The 24,296-nt window shown below is 53.6% G+C and overlaps 1 protein-coding gene across 2 annotated transcripts in view; it reads right to left on the bottom strand.

The window, feature by feature from the left end:
- Positions 1 to 24,296, bottom strand: part of PCSK6 (proprotein convertase subtilisin/kexin type 6) — a 169,146-nt gene that overhangs the window by 38,818 nt on the left and 106,032 nt on the right. For both annotated transcript variants that reach the window (XM_051822269.2, XM_008269785.3), the window contains exons 12-13: positions 17,796 to 17,984; positions 13,421 to 13,557 (exon numbers count right to left, since the gene is read on the bottom strand). In XM_051822269.2, coding sequence (XP_051678229.1) covers positions 13,421 to 13,557; positions 17,796 to 17,984 — 326 coding nt within the window. The remainder of the gene's footprint in view (positions 1 to 13,420; positions 13,558 to 17,795; positions 17,985 to 24,296) is intronic.

Below are 24,296 nucleotides of genomic sequence, written 5' to 3' on the forward strand. Positions count from 1 at the left end.
TTGCTTAGACATGTAATATTTTCATTATCATCCTGGTCAAAATATTTTCTAATATGAATTATGATTTTCTTCCTTTGATTCATGAGTGACATAGAATGCTTTCCAATTTTCAAATACTTTCAAAGTAAAAGGGAGGCAAAGAGACTGACTATAACATTAATGCAAATTGGGTTAAAAATGGAATTTTTGGACCACCACGGCATGGGGGCTGTCTGGCAACTACCGGTTCCTCCCCACTGTTTCCATGGGAGCGGGAATGGCATTCTGTCCGTGATCGCATTTTCAGAAATGAAGAGTTCAGTGACAAACATTAAAGTCTGCCCAGAAGGCCTGTACGCTAAACCTGTCTTCCTTCCCAGCATCAGCCACAAGATGGATTGAGCCATTGAGGGCACACTGCGAAATCTCAGCTCTGATCTGGAAATGAAGATTAGCGCAGAACAGATGTCAATAAAACAGAGGTCCATAAAACTTGCAGTAAAATGAGAACAGTTATGCTCCTAGGAAAAAGACATGAAGGAGTCACCGAACTCATGGACCACTTTATGAGGGGAAAAAGGGGATAAACAGTCACACAGGAGAGGCCAATTTCTTCCCCTTTTATCTGATTATTAAACATTTTGCTGAGTACACATAGCTGAAATTAGAGCTGATTAAAGTCATATGAGCTCTTGATTTTCAACCAGGCTCATGCTTGTGCGCACGTTCATTTACGCAGTCCTTCAACAACTACTGATTAAGCAGGTGCTGAGCTCTGGGCTCTGGGGAGAGAGGGACAAGAGACCCAGCCCGACCTGCACAGGTGACACAGAAGCACACAGCCTCGCTCTCCACAGGATGCCTTTCATCACCTACCCCCCTGCAGTGCGAAGCTCACACTTGGCTTCCCCAGGAAGCAGTCTGCAGCCAGGCTCCCGGATGGACGGAGGCTTTCCTGGGAGGTGCAATCCCAGGGCAACAAGCGGAGCCAGGCTGGGCAGGGAGGGAAGCGGAGAGGCCGTGAGAAGGTGTGTGTTCCTAACTGGCCCCAGCTTAACCCAAGAGGTGACGTCCTCCAAATGGCCCTGCGGCGCCATCGCACCTCAGACTGGCTGCTGGGAGTCTGGCTCCTGCCTCTCGCTGGGCTAACCTGGGTTATGTCACCTGCCCCCTCCAAGGAGCTATGCACCAGGGAAGACAGGTGCCAAGGCTCACCTGGGAGTGAGGAGAAAAGCCATAGACAGACCCCGTGGAGCCATTGCAGGTCTTACCTGGGGGGTGGGGGGGGGGGCAGCCATGTCAGAGCCCAGCCTTCACCTGCAGGAGGCCAGGGGAGGAGAGAAGCAGCTCGGGCCAGAGCTCGCCAGGGGGCAGGAGGCAAGGCCCGGGTCCAGCGTGGCACTTATGGACTGGTCAGTCATAGGTGCTGCAAGGGATGAAGCAGACTGCCGCCAAGGTCTGAAAAGAACCCGCTTCCCCTTCCGCAGTAGTCCACTCGAGCGGGCGCAGCGCCGTCCGGAGACGCGCGGCACAGCTGCGGGATGCAGTGCTTAACTGACACGTGGACTGGATGCCACGGAAACCTGCTGTCAAGAGATGGTTACTGCAGCTTTGGACATGGGAAAAGACAGCGACTGTGCGCGTAGACTCTCCTGCACCTGAACCTCACGCAGGCCCAGGGTAGTGGATTACACCATCTCCACCCAGCACACAAAGAAAGGGAGGCTGAGAGAGAGGTGACCAGACCAGCAGATGCTGCGGGATCACCGCAGACAGGTTCTCAAGGCCCAGGCCCAGGGTGGCGACTCCCGTGCACGTCACAGCCTGGTTTCCCATCCGCCAGCCACCTGCTGGCTCATTCAAGCTGACCAGAACGTGGGTCAGGCTTGGTCTTCATGGCTTCTCTGTGCTGCCCCAGTTTCCTCGGCAAGTTTTGGCAAAAGCCTAACAGTTCTGACCGGGCCTCTTTGATCTCGCCCCTGCTTTGACTTTCAGGTTCGTGGGAAGGAGCGAACCAAAAACGCGACGCCACGGAAGTGAAGAGGTGGAGTTGGGAGTACCGGGCTGAGCTCCAAGGAAAGCCAAGATGTGTGGGAACCTCTTTAATGGCTCTGATGCTGGGGAGTGTGCCCGGTGCACAGGCCCTGAGCAGCCAATGCAATCTGCGGCTTGCTATCTCCTTGCGGCGGTTTCGAAACAAAGCCATTGGTTAGCAAGGTTTTGTTTGGCTTGCCTGGAAAAAGCGTGGTGTAAGAAGACAGGACTCAGAGAAACGCACCTGTGGAGTTCAAGACTGGGAAGAGTTTTCCCCTGGGCCAGCTGGCAGGAAGGCAACACAGCCGCCTTCCACGCACACCCCTGGACTGCGCCATGCCAAATTGCTGGGTTCTCCAGAAGTCACTGCCAGTTTCAGCTTCCTCAAAGGGCATCTCTGGGCTAGAACTTTCCCACAAGGCAAACAGACCAGGCCTTAAGGGCTGTGGGAAAGCCTGTCCTGGTAGCAGGCAGGAAGAGGGGACACACAGGGACCGAAGCTTCCATGACCACCTAGGACAAGTCACGTTAGAAACGGTTCCCTCGGCAAGGTGGTCACAGCATGCTTAGGAGGGAGTGACCCGTCCTCACAAGACCCGCCAGACAGGAAGCAGTGCGGCCGGTGGGGGACCCCCCTCCCCAAACACAGCCAAGCGCAGAATGCCATGCATGCGCTCCTGTTCATTTTGGGGTCCCCAGAGCTTCTGTTTGTAGGCTTGCTACCCGGATACCCACCGTCCTGAACCTTCATTTCTATTTTCTCTAATTAGCACAGAGGTTAGCTAACTTTTGCTTGCTGGCTTTTGTATTTCTTTATCAACTGTCCTTGCATGTGCTGTAGTGACCTGTAGATACTCAGTATGTAGTAAGGTCACAACGCGGCACAAAGCTCTGCAGGCATCGGACACGGGGAGAAACGCTGGCAATAAAGAAGCTGTGTGCCCGTGGACGAGATTTTTAATACCAACTGTTGCTTTAATTGCTTCCCTTGACTCTTTGGCATGTTGAGAATTCAAACGATGACTGTTCACTGATTAGCAAGATTTAGTAGGGAAAACAGCTTGATTTATTAAAGAAGCAGCTAAACCCATGGCAATGAGACCTCCAATCCTCTGAGTGGGCCCTGGAAAGAAACCAACCAACGAGAGGAGAGCACCTGGTCCTTGGCGGGGATCAAGGGTACAGAGACTGAGCTCCACCACACACTGAAAGGCCCCCAGAGGACACTGCTCCCGACAGCCCGTCCAATCCCTGTGCACGTCTCATTCTGCACGACTGTGCTGGGGCTGCTCAGTCGCATGTAAGAACCGAGCACTGACATCTTCAGGAACTCTGTGACCTCGATGTTCAATACAATAGTTACTTAAAATTAAATACTATAAGCTCAGAATTAAACATGTTATATTGAAAACAAAGGTAACAAGTACATTAAAAAAAAAAAAAAAAAAAAAACCCTGTCCTGGGGCCGGCACTGTGGCATAGCGGGTAAAGCTGCCGTCTGCAGTGCCGGCATCCCATATGGGAGTCCTGGCTGCTCCATTTCCGATTCAGCTCTCTGTTTTGGCCTAGGAAAGCACTGGAGGATGGCCCAAGTCCTTGGGCCCCTGCACCCACGTGGGAGACCCAGAAGAAGCTCCTGGCTTCAGATCTGCACAGCTCCGGCTGTTGCAGCCAATTGAGGAGTGAACCAGCGGATGGAAGACCTCTCTCTCTCTGCCTCTCCTTCTCTCTCTGTGTAACTCTCAAATGAATAAATATAAATAATAATAATAATAAAAAACCAACCCTGTCCTCGCTACTTTAGGAATTGCTGCCGTTATCTGCGCTTTAGGGACTGACGAGCACCTACCCTGTCTGTGCAGTGGAAGCGCTATCTACGGTGGCCACCAGGTACTTCTTTGCAACTCTGCTTTCAGTGAGGTCATGTTGGAAACTCATATTAAAGTAACTAAGTGGGAAGTCACTACACTGAGGTGTCTCTAACACCCAGTTTTCCTATATAAGCAAACCAAAAACCAATTCAGACTCATTTCCTTTAAGTGGTTAATTTAAAAGAAAACAAAACATAAGTAAAACTAATCACAGGCAGTCAACTGGGCATTAATTTTATTGTCTTAAACTTCTTTCCAAGATAGTTGAAATAAGGCAACTGCCCAAACTTTAACCAAATGACTGCTTTACTATCCTGTAAAAGCTTTCCCTTCTACCTCCAGTGTTGAGACGCCGTGGTCTGGTGCTGCCCAATCCACGAACAGCTGTTTGCTGAAATAAATTTTAAATTTTAACGTGCCTTATTTATGTTTTCACACTTGGAATCAGCCATGCTGGGACATCAACATGTGGAAATTGACAAATGCCACAAATAAGGACTTGATTTATTGTTGATCTTCTGGACTTAGAAGGCAATGAAGAACATGTTAACAGCGCAGATTAAACTCCACAGCATGTGGCATCTGCAGCCGTGGTCTGTGAACAGCATAGAAAGTGGAGGAAGCGGTCTCCCTGCGTTTGAAAACTCACGTCCAGTTCAGCAAAGAAGTTGCTCACATCTCTGGTGAACAAAGGGAGCTCCTTACACATCTTTGTTGTTTTTCTGACAAAAAACGTCAACCAATCTTTACCCGGGGTCAAGAATTGCAACTAGAGATTGGCTATGGGTACTAGAGTTTGGTAAAGCCAATGAAAGTATGAGAATCAACTGGCTATACAGAATTTACAAAACGAGTAGGCATATTTGATTGTGAATTATACACTACACACTACTTATATCAGTCAATTTATAATGAAGTCACATGACATCCATCTGTTTGCACATGGACATGGACATGGACATAATTTCCCTCCAGAACGCTGGTTAGGACAACATGGGTCTATGAACAGGAACAGGGGATGGACTACCTCAAATCACACCCAAATACACAGGCACCGTAATTACTAAGAAATGGTGCTAAGCTGAACTCCCACTTGTAACAGGGGTGGAGCAGGAGGCCACTATGGCCACAAAGCTGCCATCAGTCTGTAAGTCATGTTGGACACAGCACACCACTCTGTACGTGTTCTTGGGACCTGTTTTGGTGCCATAGTGACAGAGGTGAGCAGCTGTCAGAGAACAGAAAACCTAATACAGTTCCTATCTGGCCCTTTACAGAAAGTCTGCCAACCCCTGGGCTGGGCAGAAGTGGAAAAGGTCATCTATGAACTACTCAGGTTTGTCCAGAATATTCTAACCAGTTAAATTTGTTTGAAAGGAAGAGATAGACATGGAGAAGGAGGGAGCTCTTGTCTGCTGGTTCACTCCCCACACGCCCAACAGGCAGGGCCAGGCAGGGCCAAAGCCAGGAGCCCGGAACTCAATCCAGGGGGGTAGCAGTGGCAGGGACCAAGTACTGGAGCCATAACCTTCTGCCTCCCAGGGGGAGCGCGAGCAGGACGCTGGAATCAGGGGCAGAGCCAGGGCTCAAACCACGACACTGATGGAGGACACCGGGATTTTAAGTGGCTTCTTAACTACTACACCAAATGCCTGCCCTTAAAGTATTTTATAAATATGTTTCTAATTTTAATTTTATGGTTTTTGCCATTTTTGTTTTGCCAAACAAAAGTTTCTAATTTTATGTGGGAGCATCTATCAAGATAATTACTTCCTTCCCCTGCGGCTGGCCAGTGGTCAATGGCTTCTGCGCCACACTTGCTTCTTCCCCACCAATCTGAAAGGCTGCACTGGAAATGGAGAATTCAAGTAAGGACTGCTGTGTTGCCACATGCGGGCCTGAGAGAAGGCAGCCTGCTGGGCTAGAGTATTACATAATGCGTACATGCGTGCACACCCATGGTACATGTATGCACACAGTCACAAACACACACACCTGCACGTACATGTGTGTGCCACCCGCACCCCACACTGCTGTGGTTAGTTCCCCCAAAGGCCTAGGTGTTAAGGTTTGTTTGCTGTTAATGGCATGAGAGGGTAGAACAGGACCCACCTGTGGTATCCGAGGTGGGACCCTGGGAGGTGACTGGATTGGGTTAGGCTGTTCCAGTGGGGTCCCCATGACCAAATCGTGGTGGATTTATCAGAGACATAGGCAGACAGCCCCGTGCACTCTGTCCTGGGCTGCCTCAGGACTCTGCCAGCAAGACGGCCACCACCAGGCGTCAGATGAGCGGACTGAGCACAAACAAGACACTCTTGCCTTCCTAAGCAGCTTGTCTCAAGTATTTCATAGCAGTAACAAAGAGCTAACGATGTACATATCCACATATACACATGCATACATATCCACACACATACACATGTACACACCCACATGTATGCATATCACACATGCGCACACACGTACACATCATATACACACATATATCCACACATGTGTACATATACACACATATACAAATCCACACATGTATACATATCCATACACACGTGTACATGTCCACATATACAAACATGTATGCATATCCAACATACACACGTGTGCACACATATACATATCCACATATACACACATGTGTATATATCTGCATATACACACACACATACAGACCCGTCACACACACACACGTACACAGTGTGGGACCCTGCCTTACTCCTAGACAGATTTCCAACTGACTTCCTGTGAGTGAGAAAGTCCAAACATAAAGAAATGAAACTAGTTCTCCAGGCACACGGAGTGTTTTTCTCACACACACATGGAGAGTCGAGGACAATTTTCCCCCTCGCAGCTGACACAGAGCAACCCCTCTTTATGCTATTCAATCGACTGTGCTGTCTCAGTCTCTCTGACAGACCTTCCTTCCGACCACCGTGGAAGAAACACTCCCCAAACCTGGGGCTTTAGCAAACTTCATCAAGGACATTCTCCAATACAAAACGGAAGAAAGAGCACACCGACTCCACATCCCCACCACACTGCCCTGACAACAGCCGCATTTTCCAATCTCGCTTCCTCTACCCCCTCTCCATCCTCCATCCCCACGCCCCTGGAGTATTTTAAGGCAAATCCAAGACACTACAGTGTGCAACAACCTCATTCCTTACCACCTGCTGTCCTGATTTACAATAAAGAGAGAAGATTCTATCCATGCCTAAGGAAACACACAAGCACCAAACATCAGTCTAACCCAGTCTTGTTCCTTTGACTAATTTGCCCTCTTCCCTGAAAAGCGGAGGGAGGCCAGCAGCTTCAGCCCCAGGCCTGTCTGGTCCTGAAGCACGTGTCTGCGGACAAGTGAAGCTTCCTGCACTCAGTATCAAACTGCGACTTTCTGGGCACCCGGATGGGGACGCTCTGCTGTGCAGCCAAACTTCCCCGGGACGCGTTCTGCAGGCGGGGACCTCAGCCCACTGCCTCCACTGCTGCCCGGCCTTGCGGGCTCGCATGGCGACAGCTGCCGGGTGGGCTCGGCTCCCCCTCCCCCACTCTGCACAAAGTCAGACTGCACAGGCCTTGCCCTGGGCGTGCTCCTAGGGCTCACAGACCCAGTGCTGAGCAGAGCTCCACAGAGGTGTGGAACGGATGAAGGTGGGAACGATGAACAAAAAGCAACTGCACACGCAGCAGGGATGCAGAGCGGGACCTGCACCTGCTTTCATTCCAGAATCGCCTCCCAGAGGAGCGTGAGCCTGGGAACAGACACACCCTTCCCTTGGCCTAGGAACTGAGAGGGAGAGTGAATGACTAAGCTGCTACTCAGCTCTAGAAAATGGTTTTAAAACTAATTACAGAAGTCAAGTTCCAGTTCAGTCTGACAGGCACTGGGTATTACTGAAGCCAGCCTATCACTCAGATCACTTAATTACTTAATAATCCCCAGGCCTCCTTTGGGATTTTCAACCACTTTCACACAGCACACCATCAAACAGAGGGGTTTTTCTTTTCCTTTTTTTCTAAGCACTTAAGTTGCAGAGACTTGAGCGAGACCGAAACGAACAGCACAGAAATGAAGCCGCTCACGGCAGGAACGGGCTCTTGGCATCCTAGGACTGGCACTGCCCTTCTGCGCACGGTGCCTGTGTCTTCGGAACATAGAGGGGCCCTCACACTCACAGGCTGCCCTGACCACACAACCAGGAGGCCAGAGACCACGCCTGTTTCGGATCAGTGCTCACCTCAGGCCAGCTGGGCAGGCAATGCCGACGAGGCCTGCATTTCTCCTGGGCTCCAGAATCCAGGCTCTGGAATCTGGTGTTATTTGGAGTCGCCATCTGCTGAGGTCTCAGTATGATCTGTCCCTCAAAGCCAGGCAGCAGTTTGGTCTCCCAAGTCTCCTGTTCATGGCATCAGGAGGGTGGTGTTCAGAGGCGGGGCCCTTGGCAAGCGATGAGATGTGGTCATTAGGGTGGAGCCCCCAGGATAGAACCGTGGTGGCTTCATAGCGAGCGGGGGCAACCACACAGACATGCGCTCCGCCCCCTGTGGTGGGATGTAGGGCACTGTCATGGCTCTGCTAGCAGCAGGGTGGCCTGCACCCCACGAGGCTCCAAGACCTTGACCCACGGCACCATCAGCCCAAAAGGACCTCTTGATGAGTTTGCTGTCTCTGCTGACCATCTGCAGCGATGCAGAGCTGAGTGACCCTTCCTAGCCTGGGTGCCCAGCAGGCACCCCGGGGCTGACCTGGACATTGCACAGCCTGCCCTTCCCTCAGCATCACCACACCCCACCCCCACTCCCCAGTAGAACAATGTGCACTTGGAGCTCAGGTCCCCTCTCAGCCCAAAGGCCAGTTCTAGACCCCTGCAGGAAGCTGTCTCACCTCCCCAGCGTGGCCTCTCGGGGTGCTCTCGGCCACTCAGTCACTGGCTGACCAGTGACTGCACCAGGACAGCGCAGCCAGCGCCTCAGTGGGCTCTGAGTGGGTGCCCAGTACTTGGTCCTTAGAGCACCTTTCACCCAAGCATCCTGAGTCTCACCCGCTCCGCGACACTTCCTGGCACCACGGCCATTTCCAGAGCGCAGACTCCCCGCCAATGTCTCAACGTCCCCTGCCCTGGGCGACCTGTGGGCAAGCAAGGCCCTCCGCGGGACAGCCCTGTCCCTCAGGCTGCCTCGGCCGGAAGCCCTGCCCTGGCCTGCAGTGCGGAAGGCCCCAGCACATCTGGGCACAGTGCACTGGGGAGACTTGGCTGCAACTGCAGTGCCCCAGGGGGACTTGGAGATGCGGATGGAACCACGGTTGACCCCGGCTGTGTTCCCGAGGACGCACCAGTGCCTGGGGGGCTGAGCTGGCCCAGAAAAAGGCAGCTCTCCCCAGGGACACACGGAAGGATGCACTCACTGGGCCTCAACAGGGGCAGGGCACTGGGCCGCCCTTGCTCAGGCGTGCACAGCTCTCTGCAGGATAAAACTTGCGATGAATGAAATGACCCCGAGACCACTGCAGGGACGTGCAGGCTCCGAGAGGGCACCGGGGCCTGTGTCCCCACCCCCAAGGTCCAGTCGGCCGCAGAAGTCAGAGCTAGCAGGTTGCACGGGGTTTATTCTGCTCCCATCAGCTTTCTACAAAGACCCCGCTTCCGGCTGTGCCTGAGGACAGAGGCTGCTCAGGAAGGGACTTCATCTGGGCCACGCCCAGGAAGTCTCCCTGTTCCAACTCCACGTCCTCTGCAGCAAACTGAGCCTCCGGCCATGTGGTGCTGGTGGACAGTTCCCACTGTGCCAATGCCCTTGCCAGCATCTACGCCACACCTACATGAGCCAGCAGCAGGAGGCCCCAGGGCACAGCCAGCGCCAGAAGACCAGGCTCCATGGCAATCTGGCAGCAACAAAAGCCAGAGATGCTGTGCAGGCAGGAAGCAGGGAGCTGACGCAGCAGCACCTGGCTAGGCAGCAGAGGGTGGGCAGGTGCACAGGTGTGCAAGGGACGCAATTCTGTGCTGTGCACACTACAACCCCCAAGCTGGCTGTCTAGGCTCCAAACACTGTTTGTCGTTGTTATGTAAATGGGTCTCCCATGGCCCCTTTGCCCTGGATAAGGACCCGCTTGGTGTGTATTCCTAGCCCAGCCCTCCACTGGACTCTAGGTGGACTTGTCGCTACCTGGACTTGTCACAGCCTCTCCAACTGAACCCACTGGGACCATGCCCCTGATCTTTCCAGCCCCTGCTCCACTTGCAGTCACACGCCCAGGAAACTGTGACCATGTTCTTTGGTTGCACAGACAAAAGCTCCAGAATGGTCGACGCCCGGCTCCTCTCACGGCCCACGTCTGACGTGTCAGTAGTTCTCGACGCTGCTTTCGGAACCTGACGGCTCCTCACACCTCCAGTGCTCACAGCTCACCGCAGTGACGGCTGGCTGGCTATGCTCCCCGCCCTGTCCCTTCCCCACCCTACTCCATGCGACTCCAGCCAAGCTGTCAGGGAGCCTGCTAATACAGAAGAGCAGATCCTCTTCTCTGCTGAAAATCAGTCCCACCAAGCCCTCGCAACGGCCCACAAACCCTGTGTGATCCGGCCCACGTTCCTTCCACGAATGACCTTCTCTGCTGTGCAGCCTTGCGGGCCTTCATCTTCTGCCAGGAGCGCACCAGTAGGCTGCTGCCCCAGGGCCTCTGCGCTTGCGGAGCCCTCTGTCCTTTCTCCAGGTGTCTGCATGGCTGCTCGCTCCCTCATCTTTGACCCTTACTCAGTTGTCTCTTCCAGGGGTCGGAGCTGTGGCACAGCAGGTTAAACCGTCACCTACACTGCAGGCATCCCATATGGGCACCGGTTCGAGTCCCGGCTGCCCCTTTTCTGATCCAGCTCCCTGCTAATGTGCCTGGGAGAAGCAGATGCAAAGGCCCTGTGGTGGGTAACACCCAGGGGGAGCAAACCCTGGGGAGACTCCTCCGTGGGAAAGCAAGACGCAAGCATGGTCTGTGCCCTTTCCTATGAGCCCACGGGGCGGGGGTAGGGGTGGGGGTGGTGGACCGACCTCTGGGGGCTGCCAAAGGATACGAAGTGATGATTATTCTGGTTTCCTTTCCTGGTTGCATCGCCACCACCAGTGCCTGTCCACAGCAGGCAAGGGGCAAGAATTACCTGAGAGATACACAATCTGAAAACTATTCCACTTACAGTAACCACCAAATGAGCACACTCAGGAACAACTAACCACGGAGGCAAAGGACTGCACGCTAAAGAATCGTTGTTAAATGGGAAGGAATCCCGTGGCCACGAATTAGAAAACTCGATTTTGTTAAGATGGCAATATTCCCGCATCTACAGATTTAGTCTCCACCAACGTTTCAACTACTTTTTCTCTTTAATAAGAAATACGCAAGTTTATCCTGAAAGGCGTCAATTTGTAAGGGACCTAGAATAGCCAAAATAATCTTGAACCAGAACAAAGTTTGAGGATGCAACTTTCTGATTTCAGAATTTACTGTAAAGCTACCGCAATCAAAAGCACTGTGGTATCAGCCAAAGGACAGACACAGATGCCGGAACACAACTGGGACCCAAGGCTGCTCATTTCCCAGAGGGCACGAAGGTCACCCGAGGGGAAGAGCGGTCCTCCGGAAGGTGGTGCTGGGGTGACTCAGCCGCTTTGTGTGAGAGTGAACTTGAACCTTTACCTCACACATGTATGGAAGTGAATTCAAAACCGCATCAAAGACCTGAGGAGAAGAGCTAAAACTAATACATTCTTAGAAGGAAACGCAGGAGCGAATCTCTGTGGTCTTGGGCTAGCAATGGTTTCTTAAATTTTACCCCAAAAACACGAGCAGCAACAACAGAAAAGATAAAACTAAAAACTTTTGTGCAACGGAGGGTACCAGCATGAAAGTGAAAGCAGAAATCCACAAACAAAAACAGGAATTTGTGAGAAAAACTTACACAACTGGTAAGTACTCTTACAGCTCAACAACAAAGAAAGACCTAATTTTTTTTTTTTATTATTTGCAGGTGGAGTTATTGACAGTGAGAGAGAGACAGAGAGAAAGGTCTTCCTTCCGTTGGTTCACCCTCCAAATGGCTGCCACGGCTGGCGCTGTGCCGATCCAAAGCCAGGAGCCGATGCTTCTCCTGGTCTCCCATGCAGGTGCAGGGACTCAAGTACTTGGGCCATCCTCCACTGCCTTCCTGGGCCACAGCAGAGAGCTGGACTGGAAGAGCAGCAACCGGGACTAGAACCTGGCACCCCAACCAGGACTAGAACCCGGGGTGCCGGCGCCGCAGGCGAAGGATTAGCCAAGTGAGCCATGGTGCCAGCCCTAATTTTTTTTTAAGATTTATTTATTTATTTGAAAGAGTTATACAGAAAGAGGAGGCAGGGAGAGAGAGAGAGAGAGAGAAGAGAGAGGTCCTCCACCTGTTGTTCATTCCCCAACTGGCCCCAATGGCCGGAGCTGTGCCGATCCAAAGCCAGGAGCCAGAAGCCTCCTCTGGGTCTCCCATGTGGGAGCAGGGGGCCAAGCATGTGGGCCATCTTCTACTGCTTTTCCAGGCCATCGCTGAGAGCTGGATGGGAAGTGGAGCAGCCAGGTCTCGAACCAGCGCCCACTGCGGGTGGTGGCTTTACCTGCTATGCCACAGTGGCGGCCCCAAAATGATCTAATTTTACAACTGGCAGAACATTTGCACTGACCTCTCTCCAAAGAAGACACACGAGTAACAAGCACATGGGAAGACGCTCCGCATCACCCATCAGGAAAACGCGAATCAAAGCACAAATACCACTGCAAACCCACTACCTCGGCTGCAGCAGCAACAGTACTCAGAAACCCTCAGACAGCAAGGCGCGTCCGCGAGGACCTGGCGGGCAGGAGTGCCCACCCACTGCTCACGGGAATGAAGACAGCACAGCTGCCGCAGTCAGACTGCTGCTCCAATGTTAGAGTGACCACAGGAGCCCGCCCCTCCATTCCCTAGGCACCACGGGAAGTGAAAGCAGATGTTTACCCAAAAACACGTGTATGCACCTCCACATAAGTACCAGTCCAGACAGCTAACAGGCACGACCAACCCCGACGTCCGCCAACAGACAAAGCACAGACGACATGCCATGGTCTACCCAGGCAACAGAGACTGTGAGGCTACCACAGTCACAGGGCTGACGGCTGCTCCACGGCTGATCTGCGAAACACCGTGCCAAGGAAAGAAGCAGGCCCATCAAGTACAATGTCCCAAACAGACAAACGGTAGAGACAAGAGGTAGTCCAGGGGCTGGGAGGGGGCAGGCACAGGGCTGTGATTGTGTCATGGGTGTGGGGTCTCACTGCCGGGGATGAAAACGTTCAGGACACTGCGACTACACCAAAAGCCACAGGACTGTACAGTTTAAAATCATGGCAATGGTGAACTCTGTATCCATTCTACTTCCATAAAACAAAACAAAGACTTACCAGAGATGCTGCAAACAAAGTGGCAGAGTGGGAAGGGTTGGAATATCAAAGGCCGCGTGGAGTCCCCGGGACCACTGACCTTGCTTCTCCGGGTTGCGGACCTGGGACGGCATGTCTTGGATCTCCAAGGTCCATTCCCCATCAGCCTTTTCTCCCCAGCAGTGGACGGTCATGAACTCCCAGTTTGTGAACCCTTCGTTGGAATGATCCAGCAGCCTGCAGCAGGAGACGCAGGATTAGAAACTAGTGGGTGTGACGCCAGGTGGCAGCCCGGGGAGGGCTCTCTCCTGCCCCTCTGGCATCTGTGTGGTTCAGACAGGGTGCACCTGGGGGGGCAGCAGAGCAAGAGGAGGGGAGGCAGGGGTGCAGGTAAAACGCTGACGGTTCTTAAACTCTCCCAGCAGTTTCTCTCCTGGCATCGCACGGGGCTCACACTGCCCATAAAAGATGGGGACAGGGTGCTGTGGTCTCCTCCCTCTCACCCTAACTTAGAGACCCCAGGAGCACTGGGATGCTGCAGGCTCAGGTGCCCATAACCAGCCAAGCAGGGCTGACTTCCCTTCTGAGTTCTTCCAACCACCAGCAGGTGTTCACAGGGTCAGCACCAAACGCCCTCTGTCCCATCACCCCTCTGAGCAAAGCGTCCAGGCCCTTCCCACCGCAGGTAACCAGACCTTTACGGAGGCAGATGGAGGCTGGGCCACATCACCCTCTGGGAGTTCATGGAGAAGCCTTTCTACAGTAGGGGGTTGTGGAATGAATGACCTAGGGCCAGCTCTGGACACCTCTCTCCAGAAGCTACAGACAAGAACCAAAGAAGCGACTGCTCAGACTTGCAGGGGATAGTGTGGTCCCTCCAGGGCTTGGCCAGTTTCATTGGTCACCTCTGGGGATGAAGCTGATGCTAGTCCTGGTTGTGCTCCGACGTGGGTGGGAGGCACCCTTGGGCAAGGCATGAGAGGAGCAGGAAGAGAAGGCTCCTTCTCCTGCCTGCTGTTAGGCACCCTTGCAGGTTGTGATGAGCCCCCCAGCTGTGGTCTGAATACGGCCTGTTGTCACCAAAACTCATGCTGCACGCGGTCCTGATGTAACAGCCTGGGCAATGTGGAGCAGCCCTCATGAACAGACTGATGCCTCCTAAGTCCTTGCTCTCACAGGACTGAATTAACCACTGTTGCTACAAAGCAAGGTCCCCCAGGCTGCATCTCCTCTGCACCTGCCCTGCCTGTCCACTTCCAGCCATGAGCTGAGACATCAGAGGTCCAGCACACGTCTTTCTCCAGAGGCAGGAGCTGAAACGTCAGATGTCCTAGACAGAGCTGCAGCACGATCTTGAACTTCCAGCCTCCAGGACAGGGAGCCAGAGTAAACGTCTTTCCCCCTTAAGTACCAAGTGTGCCAGGTGTTCCCTTAGAGCCACAGAAAATGCATGGAGGCGCTTCCTTTGTCTTTGCTTTGAGGCTGGAAGGTCTTTCTTGACTGTCCCCGCCAGTCCCTGGGCCTCCAGCCTCAGTCCACATTGCATGTCTGGTTTCGGTAGAAGCAGGAAGCAGGCACTGGCACCATCTCTTCCCACACCCAGGCTCCTCCTCCATGTTCTCGCCTGAGATGCAACAAATCCAGGTTCTTCTCACCTCCTCTTTCTTCACAGCCTAATTCTCCACCTCCTGTTTGGAATTCGTTGTTAACATAGGGCTCCTAACTGTTCACCAGAAATTCAAACAGGTAAGTTGTGAGATGTGAGATTCCACATCCAACGTCGTGGAACCTGGGAACGTTCCTGCAGGGAGAACACTGGGAGTGCTTTCCCTCAGGAGCCAGCCAAGGCCAAGGCTGGGGGTCACGAGATCCCACACTGACCCCGATGCAGCCGGGACACACTGTTTTGTAAATGCCAAGCTTCTTAAGGAAGTCAACTTCCTCTTTGCGGCAAAGTGGCAGCCTGAAAGACTGCCACACTCGGTGAGGTGTGACGTGGAAAGTAACAGATCCCAGCAGAACTTCTGGATCTAACTGAGAAATCTGCCTTAGAAGAAAACAACTCCCAAGGCTCAGATGACAACCAGGTGGCCTCAGGGCACTCTTGCAAGTGCTCAGGCCTGGGCGCAGCGTGGCCTAGCCAACAGGCAGGGGCAGAGGGAGGGAAGGCAAAGCCGGCTCGGGAGGGATGCGAGGGCCCGGAGAGGTCTGTGGACCAGGCGGCTGCATCACAACAGAACAGGAGGACAGCCAGGCGGGGGCCAGGGACACTGCCGAGCACGGGTATTTACGTGATATCACGACTCCTACAGTATGCCCAACGTTTACAAATAAGTGACATGACACTCCAGACATGAGGAATAAGCCGAGGCCGAGTGGCCGGCCCCTGGGGGGCTGGCCCTGAGCTCGAGGCTCCCAGCCCACATCCTCTGGACACCACCGGCCTCCATGCCCGCCTGTCACCTGCCATCTCAGCCACGCGCCTCAGCACAGGCTCCTGGGCTCCCCACGCCACCACTGTGCCAGCTCCTAGCCTGCCTGCCATCAGGGGTCACCACCTTGGGTCTGCTGGGTGTAACTGCAGCCGGGAGAGAACGGGTACCGGAGCAGGATGCTCTGGAGAGCCCGTCGGCACCTGTGCTGGCACCAGGTCAGGGAGCGCAGGCTGCAGGGACGCAGGCTGGCCCGCCCGCCCGGCTCGAGGCCAGTGTGCACGGGGAAGGTGGGCCCAGGGCTGCAGAGCCTCCAGATCTTGAAGAAAGGCTGCAAATGTGGAATTCCTTACAACTTCAAACACAAAGAACTTCTAGGAGCCAAATGGCATCACGTTCCGGCTTGCAGCTGCACCTGCAAACTGTGCGTGCCCACGCTGGGCTCTGCTGGGCTGGGGCAGGGCAGGCCGTGCCCACATTTATGGGGGGAACAACCTTGTGCTGCTCTTGTGCCAGAAGAAGCGAACCTGGTAGGGACGGCTGTGGGGACCAAGCTCTTTTTTTCTTTTTCTTTTTTAAGGTTTAAAAGCAAGATTTATTAGAGTCAGAGACCTCCAGCCAGAGTGCCATTAGAGGGGCGGTCCAAGGGAGGAAAGACCCCGGGACCAAGCTCCTGACCCCACAAAAGCAGTGTCTGGTCTCAGGGCTGACTCCAGGCCCCCCGTGTTCTGCCAGCAGCAGAGAGGCCGGGCAGCTGGGCAGAGGCCCAGAGGCTGCGCTGCCTGTCCATTGCTCCGCCTTACATAAAGCAGCCGGGGAGAGGGGAGGCCTGTTCCAGAGTCCTGCTAATCCCTGAGGCCAACTGCGGACCAGAGCCCAGGCAAGCAAGCCAGACGGGTCCTGGGAGCCTGGGTCAGCACATGCAGTGGAGGCCATGGCCCAGCGGACAAGGCAGCCCCTGGTCTCGGGTGCTTCCTGTGGGGATGGGATCCAGTCATCAGTTCTGGTTTCCAGAAGCTGGAAATGCTGCCTTGTCTCCCTCTGTGTCTTAGTTAGCAAGAGACAAAAGGACACCCTAGTGCTCCCCTGGCCCCAACCTCCCACAGATGCCCAATTACATAAAGGCACTGAAGCACCATGGGAAACGACCCCACGGCCTTCCACAGCAACGTGGTAAGCGTCAGAGCTCAGAGTTTGTGTCTGAGCACTGGCATCTGGGGGAGAAGGCCTCAGAGGGCCTCCTGGGAGCCCCTTCCTGCACCCTGCCCAAGCCTGGATTTTCCATGGGGCACACTCCTGGCCACTGCGGAGCCCACGAACCAGTGGGGGCAGCTTCAGGAGATGCATTGTGCTCCTGTGACATGCACTCTCACCCATGTGTCTACTGCAGAGGATAAAGGTGACCCTCAAGGGGCCGGCACTGTGACGTTGGCAGGTTAAGCTGCCACCTTATATGGGTACTGGTTCAAGTCCCAGCTGCTCCATTTCCTATCTAGCTCCCTGCTCATGCGCCTGGGAAAGCAGTGGAAGACGGCCCAAGTCCTTGGCCCTCTCACCCATGTGGGAGACCTGGATGAAGCTCCTGGTTCCTGACTTTGGCCTAGCCTAGCCTCGTCATTGTGGCCACCTGGGGAGTGAACCAGCAGACAGATGTCTCCTGCTGTCTCTCCCTAGCTCTGCCTTTCAAATAAATAAAATACATCTTAAAAATTAAAAAAAAAAATAAAGATGACTCTCAACAGATGTATAAGAGCAACGAGGGCGCAGCCAGAACTCCATCAGCCTCTGCACCACACAAGAAACGAGGTGAGCAGGGCCTCTGCGGCTGCTTCCAGAACACGCGAACTTTCCAGGGCTGCTCGACACCAGGGTCCAGGGTATCCCCTTTCCGTGAGAGAGGGGGCTGCTGGCTGCTGGTAGACCCCCAAGACCCTCCCCCCACGTGCAGGGGGCCTTCCGGGACACTGTGGGCTGGACTGGATGGCACTGGTACACCCCGAATCCCATGGTGAGTCCCAGCCCGCCCAGCCCGCCCAGCCTTACCTCTTGGCCAGGAGCTGAGACTTGGTTCCTGAGGGAGAGATCAGGTGGATCTGAAGGTCTCCCCGGCGCGGGTGCGAGATGGAGATGCGAGCCACCACGTGTTCCAGGTAGACCACGCGCTGGTCCGAGTGGTCGGCGCAGGCACTGGTCAGGGCCGTGCTGCGTAGCACCTGCACTACCGGGATGCTCCTGGGGAGGAAGGGGCAGCTTAGGACGCAGCCGAGTGTCACGCACGCCGCAGCCTCCTCCTCACGCTTCCCGGTCAGATGCCCCACCTGGAGCTGCGTCACCCACCAGAAGTTGCTTACAGCTCTGCAACCTGTCCAGGGATTTCAGTAACTGGTTCTGGTGCCGGCTCAGGGCCAAGCAGACAGCTTCTAAGCAGCATTTGGCCCGCTTACTTCCGCCAAGGTTGTGGTCTACAAGGCTGTACTGTCCCACTACTTCCTTTCAGGCTGGCCTTGACTACGGAAGCACAGTGCTGAGTAATAGCAGCGGCAAACATCGGAGCAGATGTGCTGGGCTCTGGTCTCGGCGATCAGAGGCGGCACTGGGGTTGGTGGCTGGAATCCAGTGCCTCTACCTCCACGCCTTGCAAATGTGCCCATGGGGACCCCATGCAAGGATGGGGGGCCACAGTCTACTCTTCTGTGCTGACCACCCAGGTCCAGGCTGTTGCAGATGGGCCAGTCCCCAGAGCTGACCAGAGCTGGCCAGCCCCTTCCTCTCTTGTCCTGGGGTGGACACACATCCCATGATGATGGCCACAGGGGATGGAATCAAGCCCCAGTCACTCAACAAATTATTTCTACCAGGATTCCCTGACACACTCCTCACCCAAACAGGAAGAAAGTCTGTCCCCAGATGCTGCTCACATGTCCAGGCTAAGCCGTCACCTGCCTCTTGCGGGCCACGTCGCCTCTGCCCCCAACCCCAGGAGCTCCCAGTGAAGAAAGATGGCATTCTTCGGGGCAGACCTCACTGCCGCCCACAGCCTGTCAGTAACGCCCCCCCACCCCCATCCGGCTGGCGCTCAGTTTATTACAGGGCGCACGTTTCCCATTAAGCCCTGACTCGCCTCCCAGGAGGCTGCGAGTGCCCCGAGCCTCTCAGGGATGACATCGCCTGGCTCTCGTGTGCCTGAGTCATAAAAAGCAATGCAAACAGTTAGAGCAGTGATGTCATTCCCGCAGAGACTCTGTAAATATTTGCAAACATGGTTTGCACGCACCGTAAACTGATGTGGGGACGTTGCCTTCTTTCATTGCCTTCTCCCGAGTTTTACTGTCTGTGTTTATCAGTCAGCAGGACCTCAGCATGGCGGCAGATGCAGAACACAACAGAAAGCTCTAGAGAGTTCCAGGCCCTGCAGGTCCCACATACAACTCCAGGTGAAGTACGCACTGGCAGCACTAAAAATGCAAGGTGGCTGCTTCTGGTAGGGGTCTCGTGAGGGCGCAGAAACTGTAAGTCCACGCACTCAGCAATCGCTTCTCTGGCTGCCTGTCAAGACCCCAGGCCCAGGAACAAGCCCACATGCTTAGACTTCTCAGACTGGATGAGCAAGATCAGGCCAACAGAAGCAGAAGCCAAACAAAGTTGAGAGAGCGTCCTCCATGGGAGACCTGGAAGAAGCACCTGGCTCCTGGCTTCGGATCGGCGCAGCGCCAGCCGTGGCAGCCATTTGGGGAGTGAACCAACGGAGGGAAGACCTTTCTCTCTGTCTCTCTCTCTCACTGTCTATAACGCTACCTGTCCAAAAAAAAAAAAAAAAAAAAAGAGAGAGAGAGGGAGAGAGAGAGCGTGTCCTCACCCATCACACCATCACGATGTGCTAACTGGCAGGGGGGAGCAACAGACCTGGAGTCCCAGGGAAGAAACCTGTGTTGACAGGACAGGGGCTTAAGAAAGCAGAAGCAGGGTAAAGACAAGACAGGAAGACCCACCCCTCACCTGCTCTCCTCTGCACCCAGCCCAGAGCACGAGGCACAGAGAAGAAAGACCTCAATGTCTCTCCCATCTGGCTTCACGGGGGCCGACTCCCACCAAGGACTCCAGCCGGGTTCGGTCTGAGCCGCAGGGAGACTTGTTGCTGTAGCCTGCAGGGGCCGCAGTGGGCAGCACTCAGCTCCTTCAGGAGTCAACCGCTGGGCTTTCAAAGCCCAGACCTCCCCTTACCCGGGGGCGAGGAGCGGAGTGGCTTTTGGAACAAGGCTACATGTAACAGTTTTTACATGGACGGTGTAGTTCAGGTCACCAGGACTCCTCATTTCTGCCAAGTTCTAGGGGACCTGGCGGGGGGACAGAACGGACAGAAGAGCTAGCACCAGACAGTGAGGTATTCTCCTCCTCATGTGCATGACTCCCCTTCCCCCGATTTTATTTCTGCTCTTGCTGTTGAAGCCAATAAACGCCAACACAGCACATCGGGGGCTTCTAAATTTCCTTACAAAAAGCAGCAGGGGCTGCTGCCTGTAACACCAGAAGTCCGCATGGGCTGCTCCACTTCCTGTCCAGCTCCCTGCTAATGTGCTTGGGCAAGCAGCAGAGGAAGGCCCAGGTGCTTGGGCCCTGCACCCATGTGGGAGACCCGGATGAAGACCTTGGCTCCTGGCTTGGCTCTGGCAAGCCATCGCCATTGCAAGCCACTTGGGGATGAACCAGCAGGTTGAAGATCTCTCTGTAACCCTGCCTTTCAAATAAATAAATAAATCTTTAAAAAATGAAATAAAGAAAGGAAGGAAGGAAGGAGAAAGAAAGACAAACAGCAAAAGAGGAGGCAGCTTTAAAATGTTTTAAGACAGCGAGCTCAAGTTTTGCTGGTTCAGGTGGAAACTCCAGGTAGGAGGCAGGTGCTGGTGCGGGGGTTGGGATGCTACTTAGGACACCCACGTCACACCCACGCCCAGTATCAGAAGGTGGGGGCTGGAGCCCCGGATGTTTCTCATTCCAGCGTCCTGCTAACACGCACCCCGGGAGACAGTAGTGATGGCTCAAGGAATTGGATTCTTGCCACCTATGTTTGGAGACCTGCATTGAGGGCCTGGCCCAGCCTTGACTGCTGTGGGCATTTGTGGAATGAACCAAGAAATGAAGATTGCTCTGTTTCTCTCAACAGATAAATACACACACACACACACACACACACACACACACACGTATGTATATATTTTAAAGGAAAGAAACTCCAAGTAGGGACGTCAAATATCAAAAGTCCTCAGCTTAAGGATTAATTTAACTCCGAGGCAGGAAGTGAGATACTCTACGAGAACAATGGAAATTATTTCCTGTGCTACAGTCATGTCATGGTTAGACAATGTAAAGTGATCCTTTGTCACACAGATACAATGACATTATACTTTAACCATGAAAATTGATTTAGAAACATCTTAAAATTCCCAGGAAAACTGAAAACGTTCTTATGCTATTAACTTTTGCAAGAGTGCACAAAGCCATCTTTCCAGGGCTCTAAAGGAACCTGAGGGTTTCAGTGTGCCCATTGTGGGCCGAGGGAGCACTGTTCAAGCCAGGGAGACGGTGATCTGGAAAGTTCATGGAGGACAGAGACGCCGCTGCCCGCCAAGGCACATTCCAGAACTCACGACTCTGGTCCTGCAGCCGCTCTCCATTCTTCCGAACCCCTCTGGACCAGGAGCCCCTGGGAAGGCAGAGCCATTGCGACAGGCGCCGAGCACCCCAGACCACGGGCACGATAGCCGCCTCCTAGGTTTCCCCGTGGAGATATAGAAAGCTGTGAATCTACTAAGATCACCCAGTCTTGAGGGGTCAGAGTCACATGCAGAGACAGATACACATGTGCACGTGCCCGGGGGGGGGGGGGCAGGGAAGGCTGGGAGACCTCTGCTTCCCACAGCCCCTAGGCTCCCGACTGGCCACGCTGCTGTCCTGGGACGCTGCTTCAAGTCCGTGAGTCACCCTGAGACCGCTCTCCAGCTCAGCTTCCTGAACTGACCTGCACCTGTGGCAATGCTGCCCTGCCAGGCTGTAGGGAACAGCAGGGTGCCCACTCCTTACTGGACAACCCCAGCTCATGGGGGCTCAGCTGGGAAGCCTCTCTGGCTTCTAAGGGCATGAGCAGAGCATAGGGCAAAACTGGAACAGGATTTTCTTTTTTTAGGGTTTAAGGTGTTGTTTTTTAAATTTAATTGTCCTATCAATTGTACATATTTATGGGGTACAGTGTGACATTTTGATGCATGTAAACAATGTATAATGACCAAGCTAGGATAATTAGCATATCCATCATTCAAGTCTTTATTGTTCCTTTAAGCTTCTGGTCACCAATTTTCTTCAACCGATCAATACAGAACCTTGATTTACATATCCTATAATCTAATTATTTTGAGACGTCTAAGAAATGAGTGGTAACCAGTCACCCTCCTGTGCCCCAGAATGAGAACGCAGTCCCCCTAGCTACTGGTATTTTGCACCAACCTTTGCTGGCCCCTCTGCCTTCCCAGCCCCTGGTAAGTACTACTCCTCCCGCACGCTCAGTGGGACAGAACGGTGACAGCACCAAGAAGCCACAGGAGGATCTGCACGGCCGCAGCCCGAGGCTTCAGTGCCTCCTAGAGCACTGCTCTCACACGAACCTCTCAGCACGTGGTCTCAGGGTCGGAAGTAGACCGAGGACCTCACTACTCTGTGGGCCTTCTTGTCTACAATTAGTTCGCAATTACGATTATCAAATCCACAGTGCATCAATGAAGCTAGAAAAAAACTCAAAAAAAAAAAAAAAAGATAATGCAGTACATTAATTAAGACAATGCTGTCTGTGAGAGATGGGCTGTGAAGTGTGTAATACACAATATTTAAGTTTATGGCACACATTCCTTCTTGTCTGTGAAATGCCTGGGCTGTCTGTGCTGGCTTTAAACACTCCTTCCCGTTCCAGAGGTCTGACATTCAATCGGGTGGGGAGTGAAAAAGGCAATGGGATCTACAGTCAACCTCGTAATTTTTCAAGGATTCTGTATTTGCATACTCATGGACTCACTGAAGTTTTATTTGTATGCCCCAAGTCAATACTTGTGGCGCTCTCTGGTCATGTAACAGAAACGCACAGAGCGGTCCAGTGTTGGAGCTGCACACGGCACGCCCCAGCTGAGCTCAGCCAAGGTTGCGCCCTGCACCAACAAGCATTCCTTTTGCCATCAACGTGGTGCTACGCTTTGCATACATGTGTGCTGTCTGTCCAGGAGCTCACTGTTTGAAATGGCCCCCGCCTGGCACCGGAGTGCTGTCCGATGCTCCTACGTGCCAGAGGCTGGGATGTGCCTTCGGAGAAGATGAGTTCAGGCTGAGTCACAAGGCCGTGGGCTGCAGGATCAATGCTAATGAAACAACACATGGAACAGTAGGCGTCCTTAAGCACAAGCCGATAAAACAAGGGTCTGCATCGGTCAGTTGAAGAAAATGTGACCAGAGGCTTAAAGGAGGCTGACCTTGTATCTCCACGCTGGGGCCCAGGATATGACCCCCGCAGAGCGAAGGCCACAGAAGCAAAGTCCTTCTCTGTCTCCTGCTCCCCTTTCTCGTCCCCAAGGCCAGCCACAGAACTGAATTCCTCTTCCCCACACCAAGCCGCAAAGTCCAAAAACAGTTTGTCTTCCTCGCCTTTCTTTCTCGGAGCTGGCCGTGAAGACATTCTCTGGTCTACCTTGTCTGACAGGTCCTAAGACCCCCGGTCCTGCAGCACACGGGGGAAGAAGGACCCAGGAGAATCTAGACGGACAGGACTTAGTTTCTGACCAACTGCCTCACTACACAGCTGCTCCTGCTTCATCAAAGGGAAGCGTAACACAGACAGCTCACCCTGGGACTTGAGTTTTCAGCTGAAGGCTCCAGCATCACTGTAACTCGGATAGAACAAATGTGCTGTGCGTTTCTCTTTTCAACCTGTCCTGGGTGTGGGTGTGTGGCCAGTGATTCAGCAGTCACTCACTCCGTGGTGGCGATGGCTCTGGAGCTACTCGGAGTAACGTGAGCCATCGACATTACTCAAATTCAAACATTAATTTGAGAAGCAAGCAGCCTTTACCATTAGGGGTGGGGTTAACTTAGCCAGGAGGGCAAGAGCTGCTTGTTCAGCTATCCAGGGCCTGGAAGGGGTACCGAGAAGCAGAAGAAACACGGAGTCCAGTGCAGGGCTGTACAGCCTGGTCCAAGCGTTCTGGGGATTAGTAGTGGCTCAACAGGAAAAAGCAGGCAGCGGTCTCTGGGGTAGCCAGAGACGCAGAGACCAGACGTCCTAGAGGGAGGCCTGGGAAGGGCGGGAGGGAGATGGGAGAGTTGGGGCAGGCGCGTTCCTGCATAGAACAGAGGGAGCCCAAAAAAACAGTGGCTTTTAGCTTCTAAGCAGATGTCAAACCAGGCTGTGTACCTGTTCTCAACAGGCAGTCAGGTGGACATGAGTCCAATCCAACAGGTCATAAATAAGGGATCTTTAGACACAAGCCTAAAAACAAGGCTCTGTGTTCA

Source organism: Oryctolagus cuniculus, chromosome 12 (genome assembly GCF_964237555.1).
Source record: "Oryctolagus cuniculus chromosome 12, mOryCun1.1, whole genome shotgun sequence".
Classification (NCBI taxonomy): domain Eukaryota; kingdom Metazoa; phylum Chordata; class Mammalia; order Lagomorpha; family Leporidae; genus Oryctolagus; species Oryctolagus cuniculus.